General features: G+C 36.2%; 1 protein-coding gene across 2 annotated transcripts in view; it reads left to right on the top strand.

Annotated features, from left to right (window-relative positions):
- The window catches only part of LOC149562485 (uncharacterized), a 118,554-nt gene that overhangs the window by 89,475 nt on the left and 7,971 nt on the right, over positions 1-21,108 (top strand). Inside the window, exon 4 of one of the 2 annotated variants that reach the window (XM_089825971.1) lies at positions 10,168-10,449. The exons of the other annotated variant lie outside the window; for it this stretch is intronic. Coding sequence (XP_089682097.1) covers positions 10,168-10,449 — 282 coding nt within the window. The remainder of the gene's footprint in view (positions 1-10,167; positions 10,450-21,108) is intronic. 2 annotated transcript variants of the gene reach the window in all.

The raw sequence follows: 21,108 nt of genomic DNA on the forward strand, positions 1-21,108 counted from the left end.
ATAACAAAAAAAAAAAAAGGCAAGTTAGGTATACGTTTATAGCCCGTCGGCTGAGGAGACACTGCGGTCTGCCGCAGGCCTGCGGTCGTAGGGCCTGTGGCGGCAGGTACCCTGTACTTGCCGTCGCAGTACCTGCGACGCAGGTACTGTCGACCTGCCGACAGTGGGGGGCGGGTACGGGGTGATTCCCTCCCCCCCCCACTAAATATTATTATATTTTTTTATATATATATATTTTTTTTAAAATTTCAAATATAATAAAATAAATCCAATTTTATTTTAAAAAAAATTAGTTTTTATTTAATTTTCAATAAATTTTTTTTTTTTTTTTTTTTTTTAAGGATATATATATATATATATATCTAGAACTTTCAATTTCATTAAAACAAAACCCTTATTAAATTAGATCTTAATTTCTAAATCAAGAAAACAATGGTTCTAATTAATTCATCCAGTCTCCATGGATACAGAAATTATTGACGAATAATTAATAAATTCACAATATTGAAAGCTTAAAACTTTCATCACAGAGAATTCAGATCTACAAACCCCAGACACGAAGAAGGCAGGAAGGGATAATTGCATATTTAATGGATAAAAAACACAAGACCCTACCTGATCCTGATGCTATTATGCAATCTCCAGGATCTGTATGCGAATTCGCTCCTCTCAATGACCTTCTCCTTCAAGACTTTCTTCGTATCAGCCTTCTGAAATTTGCTTCCAAAAATTGTCTTCCCCAAAAATTCTCATCCAACTTCGTATCTCCCAAAAATGAACCCCCAAAGTTGTGATATACAAATTCTCCTCAATTCGGGGCACTAATTGTGCGTTTACCCGAGAAGACTCTTTGCACAACTCAGTTAACTCCAAATTAACTTTTATTATCTTTTCTAATTCTTTTGCATTCAACTTTCATGCACATTAAGTTGAATTATTAAATAACTTTATTTAAAATTTCACTTGACTTCAATTCTTAATTAATTTATTACTTTAAATCTTATGTGCACTTTTAAGAAATTAAAATAACATTATTAATTTTTGTAATTTAATCTTTTAATTTAATTCTTATATTTAACTCATGTTTAGATCATGCGATCTAGAATTCTTAATAATTTAATATCTTTCAACTTTTTAATTTATTTTAGAATTTAATTGATAACATATTCAATTAATTTAAATAACAATAGTATTTAGCATTTATTTAAAAATGAACTCCAAATATATTATTATAAAATTAAATAAATATTATCTTGTTCTAAATATATCTTGAACTTTAATCTCCAACTTTAATTCTTTTATTTAATTAATTAATTAATTAATTAAATATAAAGATATCATATTAATTCCTTATTAAATTAAATCATTAATTAGTCTTTTTAATTAGACTTAATTTATAGAAAATACACCAAGGACTCATAAAGCAACATACGAAAACCCAACATAGAAGAATACATACCAAATCAAACAAAAAGGGTTATAATCACGAAATTACATCATTTGATGCATTCGGAGGGCACTTAACTCAGATACTTGTCTTAATTATCAATTAGGACAATTGGCTAAAGGGTTTAGGATTTGGACTTAAGAGTTTATCTCTCCTCTTTTACCATTGAGACAGTGCGATAGGGTACGCTCATCCTGACAATTCAGGGAAGTCGATACTCGGTACCTGCAACCTGCATAAAATCCACGCATGTACAAACACAATATTCTAAGCTAAACAGGCAATGGCAGGAAGTGGTGCATCGTGTAGATCCCGACTAGCAGGTGACTACGACTCCCTTCCTTAACCATATCAGAAACACCATACATAAATAAAACAACACGCACACCATACACATGCAGTATGGGGTAAGTATCCATAAGAGGCACATGAAATAATAAGCCATCTAACTAATCATCATCGATAACTAAAACCATTGAATAATCATCATACATGCACGAAATATAGAGTACCAAGTAATCTCATCATATAATAAACTGAGTGTAAACATCCTCTGATAATCTCTAAAATAATGATACTACTCATCAAACATAAATTGGCCTAAAAGAGTTTGGCAATCATATCATAAATGTAGCTCGAAAAATGTAAACTAGGGGCAGGCACTACATGGTATACCCACAATATCATTGTGATAATTTTTTTTAGCAAAAATCCAAACAAATAATGGTGATTAGAAAATAAGAGATGATTGTTAAAAAGGAGACATAGTGAGATACCTTGCAATTCTGAAATGGCAGCCCTCTGAAATGGTAGCCCTCATGGCCAATTTTGCCCTTTCACTTTGCAACTTTTTGTCTTCTTGGACAGCAAGCAAGGTATTCATCTCTCTCTTTATTTCATCCGTGGTAAACTTACAAACCCTTGTACCATGCTTTATGATCCCTCCAAAGTGGTATTTGAAATGAGATATGCTTGCACTAATTAGTTTTTCTCTTTTTATGCATATCACAGTATTATAGTCGGGTCATTCAAAGACATATTTCCATGCTTTGTCTCTAGCCGTGTGTGCCTACATGTCATGAGATATTAAAGGGTAGAAGAGAACTTCATTTGAAAGGGGAAAAGAGGAAAGAAGAGAAAAGGGAAGGTGTGAAGCAAGGAGGAATTTATAGAAAGGAAAAGAAATAAGAAGAAAATAAGTGACTCCTTTGAAAAAAGAAAGTTATGAATGGTTGCAACTCTTCAAAAAGGTGCTACTTGTTGAAGGTTATGACCTTTGAAAAGGGGAGCCACGATGAAGAGGTGCGACTCTCCCCCATATTAGAAGATATAAAGGGGAGAATATTTCATTCGAGGACATCCAAGGGAGAGCAAGTTGGGGAATAATATATTATTCTTGTAGGTGACAATGAAAAGTGGTGATTCAATTCTAATAAAAGGTGGTGATCTTTTTGCCAATAAAGTATGAAGGAGATTACATTCCTAGTAACAAAGGAAGGACAACAATAAAAGGGCATTATTCAGATTTAGAGAGCAGACTAAGCCGAAGAGTTCAACTTGATAAAAGATATCAATCTAAGAGATCAACTTAATACGAGAAATTCGACTTCAGATTTTTATACAGCATATCTCATCTTATTGAAGAGTAAGAATTACATCTTGAACTACATTTTTGCTCTTGTTTCCTTTTGGATTTGTTAGTTTAGGGAAAAGTATATGGTGATCCTGAAAGGGAACATTACATAAGTACTTTTCCGCTGTGCTGATATCTTAATTTATTGCGGTTTCACGATCCACTTGAGATCTTTGATGTGAAGTCTTTTGCTCATTTTTTTTCATACTTGGTTCCATATCTTTGTGTTTTGCAATTATCTTTAGATACTCCCATATAATGTTTGGGTCCTTCATTAGATTTATTGAAAAGTATTAAGCTTTGATTTTGAAGAATTCTAAGACTCATTCCAAATTGCCATCAAGAGTAAGATTGGAGAGATCCCAATCTGGAATTACAATGTCTTCCTCTAGATCAATCTCATCATTGGAGGCTTCTACCTCTTTTCCCTTTTCCTTTGGAACAGATGAAGCGATAATTTCCTTTCCTTTTCTTAGATCCTGAGTGCTCGGTTGAGGCTTAACCTCAACTGTCATTGCATTGACTCTTGAAACACTAGTAGCAGAAACAATATTACTAATTGGAGAAATAGCAACAATAGTATGAGTGCTTGCAATACCTTGCTGATACTCGATCTAGCCTGTTGCTATGAAGAGTGGAGCCTGCTGCTCAGTAGATGAATTGGTAGTAACAACACTCATCATTGAACTTGGTAAAACAACTCCAACAATCAATTGATTGCTCAGTGGAACTATGTTTACCTCAATTGTGTGTGACTCGATTGCAGCCTTCTTTGAGCTAGATGGCACTAAGGCTTTGCTTAGAGAGTTAGGGAGGGAGGCCATTACCTTTGCTGCAAACTTCTCAGGATTTGAATTTTGAATGTTTTGAATCTTAGGACAATCCTCACTTAATGTTTGATCATCCTCATCTTCTTCATCATCTTTCTCATCATCAATTTGTACAACCTCCTTAGTAGGCTTTACAACATGCAATCTATAGATGTTCTTCCATGCATTTATATTTGATTGCACCACAGATTCAATATCATTTGATAAAATCAAGAATGCATTGAACTTGGGAGTTAGTTTCTATTCATTCCTTTTCAATGCTTCCTTCACCTCCTTATCTAAAATATTTGGCATTGTCTTCCTTAAGGTTTGTTCCTTGATATCTTTTACAACATTTACAACATTTTCCCAATGACGTGCAATTGCCTTCAGTAAGATATCTGGAACTTGTTTATTCAGCTCCTTAGGAGAGTATTTCCATTTAGCCATTTTTTGCTACTAGGGCATCTTCTTTTTGCTTCTGTTCTTCCTTGTTTCATACTTAAGGAATTTGAAATCAGCCATACCTCCACCATCTTGGAGTCTTCTTAGTCTTTCTTCAAAAGTGGGGGTAGGCTTTTTGAATGTTACCTACTGCTCTTCTTTTTCATCTTGCAATTTGAGCTTCTTCCTGGATTTGGCAAGTCTTCTTGTGAAGAAGGTAGGAGAAGATTATCCTTATTATTGCTTTCCCCTTTTTCTTGGGAGGCTCTTCTTCTAATTCTTTTTCTTCTCCATGTTCCTCTTCTCCTCCTTCATCTTCAATGTCAACACCCTCTCCTTCTATTAGCAGAAGAGGGGAATCAAATTTCTTTCTCTCCTTTTGAATTTTCTCAACTTTCTTTCTTCCTCTCTTCAAGATTTGAGGTATTTTGATTTCTAAAGAAATCTGGTTTTTGCCTCTTTATATGTACCAAAATATGGTGCCTTTGGATTGATGGGCTCATCGACAAGAGTTTCAATGGTCTCTTTGGTATCATCGATGTTTACCTCATATCCAAGAGGTTTTACCCATGCCACTTTTGGCCTAACTGCTTGAATATGCACCTTGTCACAGTCCACAAGGAAACATATGACTTTTTCATTGTCATCAACTAGCTGCTTGGGTATTTTGAACTTGCTCTGCATTCTCTCCTTGAATGTCTCAAAATATGCATCCATGATGCCCTCAAAATTATCTCCCATATCAGCTATAAACTCATTGATCTGATTAACAATAGGTGTATTTTTCTTCCATACTATAGTGCCCTTGGAAGGAAAGAATTTTTTAACATAAAAGAATAAGCATGTCAAGACTGAGCCAAATTTACACGGCTTTGTTTTGGATGCTTGGATGCTCTCCATGTTCTTGCTTAGCTGGTTCAGCTGCAACTTGGCGAGGTCAAATGATAGATTTTTTTTGACCACCTTGTATGCTAGGTCTATAGCTTCACATGGAACATTATTAAGTCGTCTGGAACTGTAAATCTTGTGAGCAATTACATGTATCTCGAACTTAATTTCCATGTCTGTGGCGCCATTCAGATTCATTCCTTTGCCATCCCACTCGACAAGAGTCTTCTTCGCCAGTTTAACTCGATCTAGGGTTTTTGTTGTTTTAGCTTTGCTAGCCATAGGTAACCCGATAACCCTATGGATCATCTTCTTTGTTATCTGGATGGGTTGGTCGAGCTAGAATTGCATGTCGTAAACACGACTTAGAATACACCTAATCTATTTTCCTTTAAAATCCCTTGGCATATGCAAGATGTGGGTTAAACCCTTTGTTTCCAAATGTTTATGCTCGGGTTTGAAGTTACCATGCACACATAATGCCTCATATGCTTGATTCAATTCCAGAGTTCCCAATTCTTGAATTGAACAATGATAGAAGGACCTAATGTCATGAATTAAGATTACCTTTGGAGGGATTTGTGAATGCGCTCTGACTGGGTCTAGTTTCTCTGTGATTGTTGGACAAAGTTTGAATGCCGGGTTTTTACGCTCAACACCTCTAAACAACATCTCAGAACCTTTCTTAACCTTGCTGTTGGATAAGGATGCCATCATGCTCGGTGATACAAGGATTAATCATGATAAAATTGCTCTGAATTGCTTGGGGGCTCAAGAATGCTCTTCTCTATTCGCTCTGGAATTCATGGTGAAAATAGAAGCCTTTGATTCTTTCCTTTTAACCAAATTCTATCTTTAAGTCGCCATTAATGCATCGTACTATAGACAGCTCGGTGATAGCCTGTTCAACTCGGCAGGGGTGAGTTGCTTAGTTAAGTCATTAACTCGACATATACCTTCGATCTCAACTTGGCAACCATATGCTCGATTAGGTCTCCGAACTCGGTATGTGTCATTAACACTCGATTATAACTCTGAACTCGCCATCTGCATCCAAGCTTGGTTAGGTCTTGCAACCTGACCTTGCTCGGTTAGGTCTAAGACATTACTTCAACTGTCATCTAACTGAGTGATCCTAGTGCATTTGAAATGCTGATTTGGATCTTCTTGCTTGCTGATTGGAACTGTTATAAGATGTATTCTTTTGAATCTTAGTTCTAGTAATCTCCATGGATAACTAGTTTGAAATGGTTGAGTCACCCAACACATTGACTTCGGTGTCAACACTTTCGTAACTTTGATTTGCATTCTGTGGGGATTTCTTTTCCCATTGCTGCCTCATTTGACTTTTGATATTGTTAACCTTTGCTTTCTTCTCATCTACAACTACAGCTTTGTTCATATAGTTTTTGGCTAGATGACCAAGTTCTTTGCATACAAAACATCTCCTGTAGGGTCTCTCTTCCTCATGTGAGTTCTTATGCAATTTGCTCCAATGTGCGCATACTCACCACACAAGTAACATCTACACCATGCGTTATAATCCCAACCAAACATAGCTTTCACAATTAGTTCGGCTGGGTTCCATTTCTTGATCTTGCATTCTAAATATTTGTGCCCTTGTTTCTTGCAGTTGAAACACTTCCCTTCAAACTTAGTTTTCTTTGTGCATTCACTTGCTCTATGTCCGTGCTTGTTAGAACTGTAACACTTTCCATTGAATCTTGATTTACCATTGCTCCACCATTTATTCGATGTATGCCCTGTTTTCCCACAATGATTACAAGTAGGCCTTTTGTTCTTTTGAGCTCCTTGTTGTGATGGTTGACCTTCATCCGTATAGCCTAATCCAGCTTTGCCCTTGTGTCTAAATTGAGTTTTCTTGTCCAATTGATTCATGCTTTCTTGAGAATTCAGTATCCTCTCATTGGTTTGCCTTTCTATGCTGAGATCATTTTGCAATCTTTAATTTTCTGTCCTCAAGTTGACAAGTTCTTGATTTGCACAATTGAGTTGATCAATCAAATCTGCTTGCTGAAGAGATAGGTGATGAATTTCATTGCCCTTCTCTTCTATCTTTTCAGTTAGCAATCTTTTCTCTTCTTTTTCTATGTCCTTTTATTCCATGTTTTCACGCATTTTGATTGACTGAATTTCTTACTCTCTTTTAAGCTTCCCGACTTCTTCATGGAGAGTGAGATTCATTTCAAGTAGATCTTTGATTGCTGCATCAGCTTCATCTGAACTTCTATCTTGGTACATGTCTTCAACTCTTTCTTTTATGTAGATATTGTCATTCAGTTGTGTTGCTAGTTCCTTCCTTCTTTGCAAGGATTGAGAGAGTCACTCCATTTTCTTGAATTGTCCCATGGCCAATTGCAGATCCAACTTGTCATTTTCAATAGCTTTGTCTAGCTTGTATACTTCCATTGCCTCTGACCTTTTCTCAAGCTACTAAAATTCTGATGTGAGAACCAATGCTCTGATACCAATTGTTGAAAATATATGGTGGGCTAGGTGACTAAGAGGGGAGGGGTGAATTAGGAACCAATAAAACTTTTAACTTAATTCACCAATAAATCCTTCATAAGCTATTCTGATCTAATTGCATGCATGAAAGACTGAAAGCAATAAAACATTCATAACACTTGACACAATATTTGGTAACCCAGAAACCTTCCAAATAGAAAGTAAAAGTGGGGTGGGGATGATACCAACAAGCTTTATGACTACAGTATAAAGTTGGCCTATTAAGGCTTACAATTGATCACTTCTCGTTGATATGCTGTGTTAGGAGCAATAAAGACTGTTAAGTCCACTGTGTGAAAGGATTTATACAATACAATGAAGTATGCACTCGGTTAGGAGATTTTGCATAAGACTGTTAAGTCCACCTTGTTAGAGGATATGACTGATGCATGTGTTAGGATGAACCAGTAGTTGATCTCTGCTTTGCAACTCGGTTTGTTGTATGAGATTCCTTTGATGTAAAAGATTACCTTTATGTGATGGATGAGACTTTGCTTTTCCTTATACTATTTGTAGCCATTTTCTTCTAATTTGCATTCATTTGGCTTCTTACTTGTTATTACATACTCTTTTGGATATGACAAGATATATTACATATATACCAATCCAATTAATTACCTTTTGGAGTCGGCTACAACATATTCAGACAATCTTCACCAGGTTGGCTCATTGTAGATACTTGGGTTCTGAAGACCACTCCGGTGATATTCTGACACTCAGCAAGCTCTGGCACTCGATTGTCGCTAGTGCTCGGTCGATATTGATCACTCGGGAGTAGGCATGAACTTGGTTAGCACTGATGACTTGACGAACACTGGAGAACTTGGTTAACACTGAAGGGCTCAGTTGACACTACAACTCAATCAACACTACCTTCCTTCCACTTGGTTAACACGACTAGCTCGTTAGATATTGATAAGCTTGGTTAACACTAGAAAGCTCGGTTAACACTACTTTTTGCTTGGTTTACACTGTGAAGCTTGGTAGACTTTGTGAAGCTCGACTTATACTACTTTCGGCTTGTGAAGCTCGGTAGGCTCAATGAAGCTCGGCTTATACTACTTTCTGCTTGTGAAGCTCGATGGACACTGTGAAGCTCGACTTACACTACTTTTTGCTTGTGAAGCTCGGTAGACTCTGTGAAGCTTAGTAGCAATGTAACCAACCAAAATGACCAAGTGTTTAGTCACTAATTGACAAATTATTTGACCATAAGGTCAACAGTACTAGGATGGGTGACCTCTCGGGAAGTCCCATTCTTCACCTCAGTGAGCATTACCTAGATGCAATGTTGCTAAGTGTTTCATTCATTCTCATGAGAGATGGGTTCATGTGAACCATTGCTCATGAACCATGGGTCAATGAGTTTGACTCAAAAACTACACAGTTTCTTAATAGCAATATCACAATTTGACTTGCCATGGAAAAAATATCTCCTACTTATCAATTGATGAGGCTAAGGGGCTTTCTAGTGAATGGTTCAAAAGGAACAACACTTACTGAGGGTTTTGCAAATGGGGTTGCAAGTGTAGTGGGCTTAACTATAGAGGAAACTCCGTAGTTAAGTGTGTGCAAGATGGAGTAGTATTGGGATGGGTTACCTCCTGAGAAGTCTCGATGCTTCTCCTCCATGAGCATCACGTAGATGTGTGCTGTGTTCCATTCATTCTCATGAGAGAAGGGTTCATGTGAACCACTACTCATGAAACATGGGTCAATGAGTTTGACTCTACACAACTAAATCTTGATAGCAATATCACAATTTGACTTGTGGAAAAAATATCTCCTACATATCAATTGATGAGCTTAAGGGGGGGATTTCTTATGAATGGTTCATAAGGCACAACACTTGCTGAAGGTTCTGCAATTGGGTTTGCAAACATAGTGGGTCTAACCATGGAGGAAACTCCGTAGTTAAGCACGCTCGAGTGAGAGTAGTATTGGGATGGGTGACTTTCTGGGAAGTCCTGGTGCTTCACCTCTATGAGCATCACCTAGATGCAATAAGTGCTAAGTGTTCCATTCATTTTCATGAGAGGTGGTGTCATGTGAACCACTAGTCATGAAACATGGGTCAATGAGTTTGACCCAAGACTACACAGCTGAATCCTGATAGAAATATCATGACCATCATATTGTTTAGAGGAAATATTATAGATACACACATCATCATGATATTGAATGCATATTTAGTTATACATATGTTAATCTATAGTTGCATTTTGTGGACTTGCATATGAAAGACTAAATTAAAGAGTGCATATTGCTGACATTTTTTTTCTTTTGGAGATTCCTGTATTAGTTAGGATGTATTACACTTCAGCAAGTTTGCTTTCAATTGTTACTTCAAAAAATGTTGTGCATTGCACTAACTTAAAGTTTCAAATACAACATCCCGACTAACTATTTGAATGAAGGTTTCTCCAAAAGCTTGTGGCCATACTCAGGGAAGGAAAGTGGTTTCTCGAGAGGAGGCTGTTATGCGCATAAAAGCAGCTGTGGATGCCAGGAAAGAAAGCTCTTCAGATATTCTTATTGTAGCACGGACAGATGCTCGTCAAGCAGTTTCACTGGAGGAATCATTGTGGAGGATACAAGCATTTGCTGATGCGAAGGCAGATGTACTTTTCATAGATGCATTGGCTTCAAGAGAGGAGATGAAAGCTTTCTGTAGTATTGCTCCACATGTTCCAAAAATGGTATGACTTCCATTTTCTGAATCTTGTTTGATTTTGCCTTGGTTAAAAAGCAGAATACAGGTAACACTTTCTTTTAACTGAAAATTTGAACCATACCGTACATTAAGTTTCTTAAAAAACAGCAGAAGACCAGTCCATGTCATACCATTACTTTATAGTCCTTATCAAATTTTGAAATGCTAATTGATAAGAATTTGGCACATAATTTCTATTGTGTTTTAGATAATGTAGTTGTGGGTTCTATAGGTACCCACATCGAAGATAATAGCCTGTTAAATAGAGGATAATGCTGAGAACTCCATATATGCCATCAAAGTACAGACAAAAGCCTGGAGGAAGACACTAAAAACAAAACAGGGTGTCCCATCCCTCAGCTGGTTACAACTATATCAGAGATGGAACAGCAACAGCCCTGTCAACATTTTAAACAATCTTTACGTGGTTCAACAAAATCATGTTGTGCTGCTCTCACAATAACTCTCTTCAAGATTGAGGCAGTATAGACAAGCTAGAAATTTCCAAAATTTCATCTCTCAATATACCCAAAAGGTTATCTATTAGCATAGCAAGGTCAAGAAAGAAAGAACTACATCTTTAAGACTACACTGAGGTGGCACAATAGGAAAATAGGGCTTACATATTGAAGATAAGAGAATGGGCCATCTAGGAAAGGCAGCGAAATATCCTCCTGCCCTCTTATCATTGGTTCATAAAACTTCTGCCTTGGGATACTACACAGAGAATCCTCCATTACCCTATCATTGGTGTTTAAGAATTCTGCCTCAGGGGATGCTATGTAGAAAATCCACTTGCCAACTATTGTATCTGAGACCTTTTCCTTCAATTCCGATTCAAATTCAACAGAAATGGTAGGCCTTGTTCTGAAAAATCCAGTGGTATCTGAACACTCTTCTCAAAGCTCCTCTCTTCTAAATACCAAAGTGACAAAATATTAAAGGTGCATTTCTGATGCTGGTCTGAGACCACATCCCTGTAAGCTACATCGTGAAATTTTGAACCACTTAGCATGGTGCAGAAATGCTCAGAGCCTCCCTAAAAACTCCTACAAATAGAGAATATGACTCCAAACCATGTGGAAAAGACCAAAACATTCATTCAAAGAATTGAATGCATCATATCCTACACTCAAGCATTTACCTTTGCCAATTCAATTTACCTAATTAGTCATACTTTTGTGCTTACAAAGGAGGCAAAGACGCCTTAAATAAAGAATTCAAAGATGATGTTTCTAAAAGAAACAATCATTACTAGAAGTGGAAATAGAAATATACTAAACTACGTTATTGACACACAAAAAATAGAAAGTTACTAACTTAACTAATTTGACAACTTAAAAAAAGACTTAAATGACCTTTATAAGGTAAATAATACAATATTATTCTATTTACCTCTCATAACGGTCAATCTATTAATTAACTACCATAAAATAGAGTAGACAAAACATGCAGGTCATTTGGTCATGAATGCATAGATTGCTGACTCCTCTGAATGTTTTGCAATATGAGCTTGCTTCTGGGTCCCTCCTTGGTTGGAAGTAGAAGCCATACAAGAATGAACTTATGATGTTGCATGTGGGAATGATGCTCCTGTTTAGTATGGAGGTGCTTTCGTATAATGTGAAAGATTGAATGTTGTTGTACTACGCCACCATGAACCCTCCATCTGATTTCATAATGGCCATGTTGTATGTTGCTGGTGAGGAAGGTCTGGACACCACAAAAACTATATCAAAAGCCACTGTACATTGTTCAGGTTTTGCCATACAACAAGGATTTCTTAAATTTCTTGCCAACTCATACATTTTAATGATCTTGTATGGTGCAGCGGTGTTGTATGATGTCCTTGATCGATTCCATACACGGCTAGTGAAGGGCTGTACGATATGAGATTCAGGCCATATGAAACGGAGTTGAACGCCGAAATGTTGGCAGCATTAAACTGTCAATTCTTGGAATTCGTGCAATTTTAAAATGAGGCTGTCCTATGATCTTATGTAACCACTGTATGATTTCATCAAAACAATGCCACACTAACTTACCACATAATTGTCATTCATACCTGTGATGATCATTCATAACTATGATGATCTGCAGTTTCAGTATGTGATATGAGTTCGTGTCTCCTGCTAGTATCGTGTAATTCGTGTTATCAGCATTGAGTTGTTTCTATATTTTCTTTGTTATTGTGAGTTATCTGGGCATCAATTATGGTCTGCATTGGCATCAAAAGGTGTCTTCATTTTCGGCTGAAAACGGATCTTGTATTGATTTGATTCTTATTCTTCTCACAAATTGCTGCTGCTGAATCACATGATGAATTGGCATCGTTACTGTATGAACTGGCATCGTCACTGTATGAACTGGCATCACCATGGGTTTCGGCAATGGTTCATGGCTTCGAGTCAGTCGTACATATTGGGAGGTCATCGTGTGTTTTTGCCTAAGTTTGTAACTGCCAACTCTAGCAATTACGTGGGAGTTCCTTTGCATTTTGGTAACACAACTTTGGGATAGTCACATTTCAGTCATGCTCGTTGGACTCCTTCTCTACCGTAAGTAAATAGGGTTTTTATAAAGTCAATAATGTTATCGTTCACAGAGAATGCATGTTAGCTGGGTATGTGAGCAACAAAGGAGATACTGAGGTTGAAGCATTAAAGTATCATTCTGTAACAGTAAATTTTTAGTACTGTATATCATCAGATATTCTGACTATGAGTGATAAATTTGTGTTTTGTAAATCGTCTCTCAGGATCGATAATATCCGTGAGATATTCTGGTCTATTGTTGTATGTAGTCAGAGTGTTCAATCAATGAAGGAGATATATCAAGCTTATTAATTGACTGATGATTGTCTTCAATCATAAGTGAGAAGTAATTGTAATTGTTTTGTTGTTTTGAGAACTCAATAAATAGATCATCATTTTGTGAGCTGGTTTTTTCTCCCTCAAGTAGGATGGTTATCCAAGGGCAAATTTTGTGTCTAGTTTTTCTTGGGTTTTCTTGTTAAAGGTTCTGATTATTACATTGATTATATTCTGGTTAGAAACACTAACATGATATTAGAGTGGATCTAAGGAAACGATCTTGAACCAGGATTCTTTAGTTCTTTTATTACATTTTTCTCTCTTTCAGTTTGTCGGAATTAGTTGTTTTATTGTGATAACCGAAGTAGTGAGAATGCTTCCCTTGTTGAAAGGGAGTCTCTGTTGAGAGAGAATCTCAACTTCAGTGTTTCTTATAGATGTTAATGAGTTCTTTGTGAGGGAGAAGTTTGAGATGCGATCCCTTGTTAATGAGTTCTTCTCAATGAGGGAGAAGTTTGAGGTGCAATCCCGTGTTAACGAGTTCTCAGTGAGAGAGAAGTTTGAGGTGCAATCCCTTATTAGTGAGTTCTCTACGAGAGAGAAGTTTGAGGTGCAACCCCTTGTTAATGAGTTCTTCTCTGTGATGGAGAAATTTGAGGTGCGATCCCTTGTTCATGTATACTTCTCTGTGAGATAATTTTGATGTGAAAGCCCTTGTTCCACCCTCTGGGAGCAGCCACGGTGGATCCATCCTCTGGTAGTAGTCACGGTGGATATCTTCTAAGAGAATACATGGCTTTGTTTTCTATTCTTTCATCCTCTGAGAATAGCCATGGTGAATGTCATGCTGAGAGGACAATATTATGTTGAGAATTTTTTTGATGAGATTTTTGTTCTTGACATTTTCTGGTTGCAGCTTCATTGTGTTTGTTGGGTTGAGAGGAACCATGATATATGAATGATCTCTCCCTTGCTAAGAGGGAGTGTTAATGTCTTTAGTAGCAGCGAGAAATATATTTCATACTTGTGATGATCTGCAATTTCAGTATGTGATATGAGTTCATATCTCTTGGAAATATCTTATAACTTGTGCTATTGGCATCGAGTTGTTTCTATATTCTCTTCGTTATTGTAAGTTATCAAGGCATCAGTTATGGTCTGCGTTGGCCTTAAGAGGTGTTTTCAGTTTCGACTTGAAACAAATCTTGTATTTATTCGAGTCCTATTCTTCTTATCTTTGCTACTACAGAGTCACATGATGACTTGGTTCCATCACTGCACGAACTAGCATTATCATGGGTTGCTGCAATGGTTCATGGCTTCAAGTTGACCATCATATTGGGAGACCATCATGTGTTTTTTTCTAAGTTTGTAATTGCCAACTCTAGCAATTACAGAAGAGTTCCTTTACATTTTGGTAATGCTTCTTTTGGATAGTGACCTTTCAATCACACTCTTTGGACTCCTTGTCTATCGTAAGGGAATAGGGCTTTTTTAGAGTAAATGATATTATCGACAATAGAGGATGCGTGTTAGCTGGGTATGTGAGCAACAAAGGAGATGCTGAGATTGAAGCATTAAAGTAGCATTTTGTAATAGTGAGTTTTTGGTAAGGTGTATTATCAAAGATTTAGATTGTGAATGATAAATTTTTATTTTGTAAATAATCTCTCGAGATTGATAGTATCTGTGAGATACTCAAGTCTTTTGTTGTATGCAGTCAAAGTGCTCACTCAGTAAAGGAGATATATTAGGCTTATTGGTTGATTGATGACTGCTTCAATCATTAACAAGAAGTAATTGTAATTATGTTATTGTTTTGAGAACTCAATAAAGAGCTCATCATTTTGTGGTCTGGGTTCCTCTCCCTCAAGTAGGCAGGTTTTCCCAGAGTAAATTTGTATTTGGGTTTTTTTGTGCTTTCCTGCTAAAGGTTTGATTATTGCATTGATTATATCCTGGTTTGTAACATTGACAGTTGGCAGTCGGCACTATTGAACAATGTAAATTCATGAGATTTGTGCAATATTATAATGAGGGTGTGCTATGATCTTATAAAGCCATTGTACAATTTTATCAAAATGATGCCATGCTAACTTACTACATACATGTCATATTGCTTTTCCATAGAGGTGTTGCAGCCATATAGTGTCAAGAGGTTGCCGTATCATGAAGAATAATGAATGTTGTATGTATTGTATGCTTGGTTGTACTAAATGGTTCAATGATTGTTGTATTTCACCAAGATGTATGGTTTGGAAGTGGCCGATTGTACCAATTTTAAGGGTCATACAGTGTTGGAAGTGTGGTTGTACGAAATGTGATAGTGAAGGCTATACATTGGTACTAATATACAAGGTTCATACATTGGCACTAATATGCAAGGTTGATACAATATTGTACTGAAATGGTTGTATAGTGGGAGGGGAACTTAGTCAATGCATTTTCTGTGGTCATAGTATTTTGATGCCTCCTTTTAAATAAAATCCTCACTTATTAGCTATCCTTTTTCAAAAGTTTCTATCTGTCCTAATTTCCTCTTTTCTTTTCTTGTTAATTTATAGTGAAGTTGATTTCCCTTAACAACTATTTATATGCTCCAAATTACATATCCTATTCCTTTAATTGTCACATGTATCATCCATAATTTTACTTGCTTTCATTGGTCGCTCTTCATTGAGAGCTATAGCTTCAAGAAAATTACACATTGATGAAAGTCCCTCATAGTCCATTTTCTTGTGAAACAATCCTTTGAAGGAACTTCTCTCATCTTTAGAACAATTCTCAAGATCGAACACCACTTCATCAGTCAATTAAATTTGTTTTCTTTCTTTATTTTTCTCTGATTATCCATCTTTAACTTTGACTTGGGTGATGCCAACTCTTCACATATTGCTTGATTGATTAGGTTGATGACATACTTCCTCTTGCTCTCCATTGAGATGTGTTCCACTTCCAGTTGTAATCTGCATTTACAACTAGATATCCCTCACAAGTAATGCATCATACACTTTGTGCAATGGGATGACCACAAAGTTCAAGAGGAATTATTTTGCCCCAATCATACCTTTTGTGCCATGAGTTTTCCCGACGACTTGATGCCATGTTGGTTGGCACCTACCAAGTGGAAGGTTAGTGGCTAAAGTATTCGTCTCCCAGGGCATTTCCAGGGTTCTTTTGCAGTAAATGTCACAAGCCTCTACTGATGTTAGCATTTTCCATCTTTTTTCCCATTTTATCATCAACTTCTATTAGAGATGGAATGAAAGGAGCAAAAGGATGAAGGGGAAAAATAATATGAAGATGAAATCAGAGATGGTAGCAATGTTCAACATTGAATTGGACCATTAAACATATCCTATAGTGGATATATACTTAGAGATGGGTGTTGATAATTTTCTAATGGAGGAAGTCACAATAATTTGCAGATTTATAGGATCATGTTCAACAAGGGAATAATTTGGGGTATGAATCGAGAAAACATGAAAAACAAAAAAAAATGTAAAATTTTTTGAAGGGATTTTTTGTTGTAATCTTTGTGAATTTGGAGGAAAAGAAGAAGATTATGTAGGGGCTTATGGAAGTTGGGTGAGATGTGTCTTTATATTAAAAAAATGATTCCCTAACTTTAATCGTGACAAATTGAATCCTTATAATCACCCGCGTTGGATATGACTATATAGTTTTCACATGGAGCATCCGTTGGAGGAATGCTTGGTGAAGATTGGAAAGACATTAGAAATCTTAATTGATTTGGATGTGGACATTGTAGAGATTCATATTTATATGCAAGAATTCAATTGGACACAATGAGAACTCCAAGTACAATCCAACTTTGTGTTGATGGAGCACATTGGTTACAAAAGGCAAAGATCGAAGAAGAACAAAGACTTTCTCTCGGATATAGGAGAAGGGATCATAAAGAAAAGATTGCAAAACTTTCCCAAAAATGGTTACTAGATGGGTTCCAAAAAAATGTGCAAGAAGCTAACAACCCAAAGAAACCAATCAATAATACAAAAATCCTGATTCAACTTGATAAAGAAAAGAATGAAAAAAAATGATAAGGGAGTAGAGCTAGATAAATATTCTTTCCTTGAAACTTGCTCAATGGATAAACAAAATTTAGAACAAAAGACTAATCAAAGGCGGAAGCAATGAGAAGAAAGTCACACTCAAGAGATTTGTATGAATATAACATAATCATCAATCCCCAATAGAGGCAATGAAAAGAAGGATTTAGAGGATAAAAATCTGGACTCATTAGAGGAATTCATCAATAATGATGAATTTGGGGAAGTATATCCTTGAAACATTAGCTAATTAGCAACAAAACTCTTGAGCAAACCACAAAATGGAAGAGAGAAAATCAAGTAAGAAGAAAAGATAGGATTGTGCAATAGAAAAGGGTTTAAAAAACATCGGTAATTTTTTTAATGAATCCAAGTTAGCGAAGTCCTTCCTTCAAGGAAAATGAAGGTTATAATGTGGAATATTAGGGAGGCCTTTGACACGAGATGCTTGGTAAAGTGTCACATGGGAAATTTTTTGGTAGACATTATTTTTGCTTCAGGAAACCAAGATAAATAAAGAAGTGGAAAAGTTTGTCAAGTTATGTACGCAATGGTTTGGTGATTTGTCAGAGGCAAATGATTTTTCTGGTGGGTTGGGGATCATGTGGGTCCTAAACATGATCAACACCCAATTAATTGATTCTTACCAAACCTAGATAATGTGCTTTGGTAAAAAATTATTGAACAATCTAGAATGCATCATACTTAATGTTTATGACCCAATGAAAACAGAGGATAAGGTGAAGGTTTGGAATCAATTGGAATGAAGGATAAATATAACTAATAGTGAATTTATTATGGTGGGTTGTGATTTTAATGTTACTCTTGATTTAAGTGGAAAAAGTAGCGTTGATATCAAGATTAACTAAACTATTTTAGATTTCAGAGAGTTTGTATGTAATTCTTCTTTGACTTATTGTGTAATCAAAAGTGGAATACACATGTGGACAAATAGGAGGTTGGTTTCACAAATATTTTAGAGTATCCAGATAGATTCTTGTTGGGCCAAGGGTGGATGAAGGATATCTATGCTCTTGAGGCTCAAATTTTTTCTATCTTTGTCTCAAGTTACTTCCCTATTCAATTGGAGATTGGAATGAGTGAAAAACCAGCCAAAAGGTATTTCAAGTTCGAAAATATGTGTTGGTGGAATCCTAATCTCATCAAATTGCTATGGCTTTTGTGAAAATAAAGCATTTTTTCTAAAGGTACACTCTAAGCCTTTTTTTTTTAATTAAAACCAAAATAAACTCGTAGAATAGATAAAGTTTTAGAAACATATTTGTTGGCGAAGAACAATTAGAGACAATTAAAATTTTCAAATGAAAAGGTTATAGAATATGGTATAACAGCGGAGGATTTTGTTAAGGAAAAAGAGCTAAAGAATAACCATAGTGAAAAATTAGGGAGAGGAAGAGTTTTGGAAGGAAAAGGTTAGAGAAAATTGGCTGAGAGCAGGAGACATACCACAAAATATATCCATGCATCAGTCAAAACCCAGAGAGGAAGAAATAGAATAAATGAGATTCCCTTACAAGATGGCATGGTGGTTCATGACGGATCAAAAATAGAAAGGGAGGTGGGGATATTCTTCCAATCAATGTTGGTGGCTGGTAATAGAGATGTTCTGATTGATAGTTTGATGCAGCCTATTCCATGCATAAATAGAAAGGAAAAAATAGAATAAATGAGATTACCTTACAAGATGGCATGGTCGTTCATGACAGATCAAAAATAGAAAGGGAGGTCGAGATATTCTTCCAATCGATGTTGGTGGCTGGTAATAGAGATGTTCCAATTGATAGTTTGATGCAGCCTATTCCACAAGCATTTCACAAGAGGACAACTTGGAGTTGATGAAGCTGTTCACATTAGAAGAAAATTAAGTGCAACTTTCCAGTTGAATCTGGAGAAGTTGCTTGTCCCTGACAGGTTTCCTTTAATTTTTTTTCAAGAGAGTTTTGAATTTATGGGTACTGATTTCGAGAGGTTAGTAGAAGATTTCAGAATGCACAAGTGTTTTGTCAAAGATTTCAATAACATTGTGATACCCTCATCCCAAAAATGCCTGCATGTAAAGATTTTGCAAGCTACCATCCCATTTCTTTGTGCGATTCAGTGCAAGTCATTTCCAAAGCCATGAGAAATAGGTTGAGAAGGTATGCTTGTAAGCATATGGATTAATTGTGTGCATCTTGTTGAATCAACGTCCTAGATCATACTCCGTGATCCATCATTAGGATAGTATGCAAGAGGGATTTCCCTTGCATACTATTGTGATGATGTATAGTGAAGTATGATCTGAAATGTTGATTCAAAAGATGCATACAGTTAATCTAGAAGCCTACAAGCATATCATTATGGATTGGGGAAACTTAACCTATTAGGTTGAAAAGGACTTCAGAGAAATTGACTTAAAATGAACAAAACATGTTTGGTTGTGGGAGGGAGATAATTGACAGTATCATTGTGGTATAAAAAGTGATGCATTTCATCAAGTCTTAAAATATGAGAGCGAGGTTAATAAAGTTGGATGTTAGTAAGGCTTATGGCAGCGTTTGATGGAACTTTTTGTAGGTAGTTATGGCTAAATTTGGTTATTGCAAAAGTTGGCTGACATTATCTTGACTTGTATGTCTACTCTGGTATTCTATTTTGGTCAATGGTTTAGTTTATGGCCTCTTCCAAATTGGAATGGTTTGAGATTGAGGGGCCATTGTCCTCCTTCCCGTTTGTCTTTATGGTAGAGGTTTTTTGTCGATATTTCAAACCACCCAAAATTGAAGGCAGATGGAAAGGTAATTATTTGACAATAGGCTTGAGTCTATTACCCACATTTAGTTCATCGGTGATATAATGCTTTTGTGTGAAGCCTCAATTAGAGGAGGGGTTATAAAAGGAACTATAGATTCAGAGGTGTATTTATTCAACACTAAGAAACAAAGAAAGATAGCTAACGAATTTGGGATTTCTAGTTGGTACTCATCCAGATGTCTTGGGGCTTTGCTTTTATTGGACTGGCAGAACAACACACTGGGAAGATGTTTTGTCAAATTGTTGGATTAAAGAAAATGCTTGCAAGAATAAATGTTTGTCTTTGGTAGGTAGGATTTTCATGATTATATCAGTTTTAGTACTGGTGCCTATAAATACCTTGTCTTATTTTAGGATCACTTCAAAAGCCAATAGTAATCTGGAAAGATATCCGAAATGTTTTTTAAGCAAAGGAGAAAAAGATTAGAAAAATATTCCATTAGTTAGTTGGGATGTAGCTTGTTCTACAAAAGAGATGGGTGGTGTTGGGATGAGAAGAATAAGCTTTCAAAACGTCAAATTGGGAGCCAAATTATCTTTGAAAATTCTTAAAAACCCAAAACAGCTTTGGTTCAAAATTATGCAAAAAAAAATCTAGATAATGAATATTTGAACAAAATTATTAGTCGGGAAAATTCCTATGATGGCTTCTCAAGTTGGTCTGTGTGGGTGAGTAGAAGTTAATTACCGATCATGTTTCTTGGAGAATTGGGAATATGAAGAAAGCTAGATTTTGGTTTGACTCCTTAAATGGAGAAATCCCAATTGCAGAACTTCTAAATCATTATCCATGGATTCCAAGTGCTACCGACATGTTGGGAGAGGTGCTTGCTGATTAAATTTTGATTGGAGGAGTGGAGAGTGGACTAGACAATGTTTGGATTGAAATCTAAGTTGCCAGTACTAGTGTTGGTTTGCATTTGGGTTTGAAATTTGGGTCGAATG

Source organism: Cupressus sempervirens, chromosome 4, assembly GCF_028749045.1.
Source record: "Cupressus sempervirens isolate cs-2001-9-10 chromosome 4, ASM2874904v1, whole genome shotgun sequence".
NCBI lineage: Eukaryota > Viridiplantae > Streptophyta > Pinopsida > Cupressales > Cupressaceae > Cupressus > Cupressus sempervirens.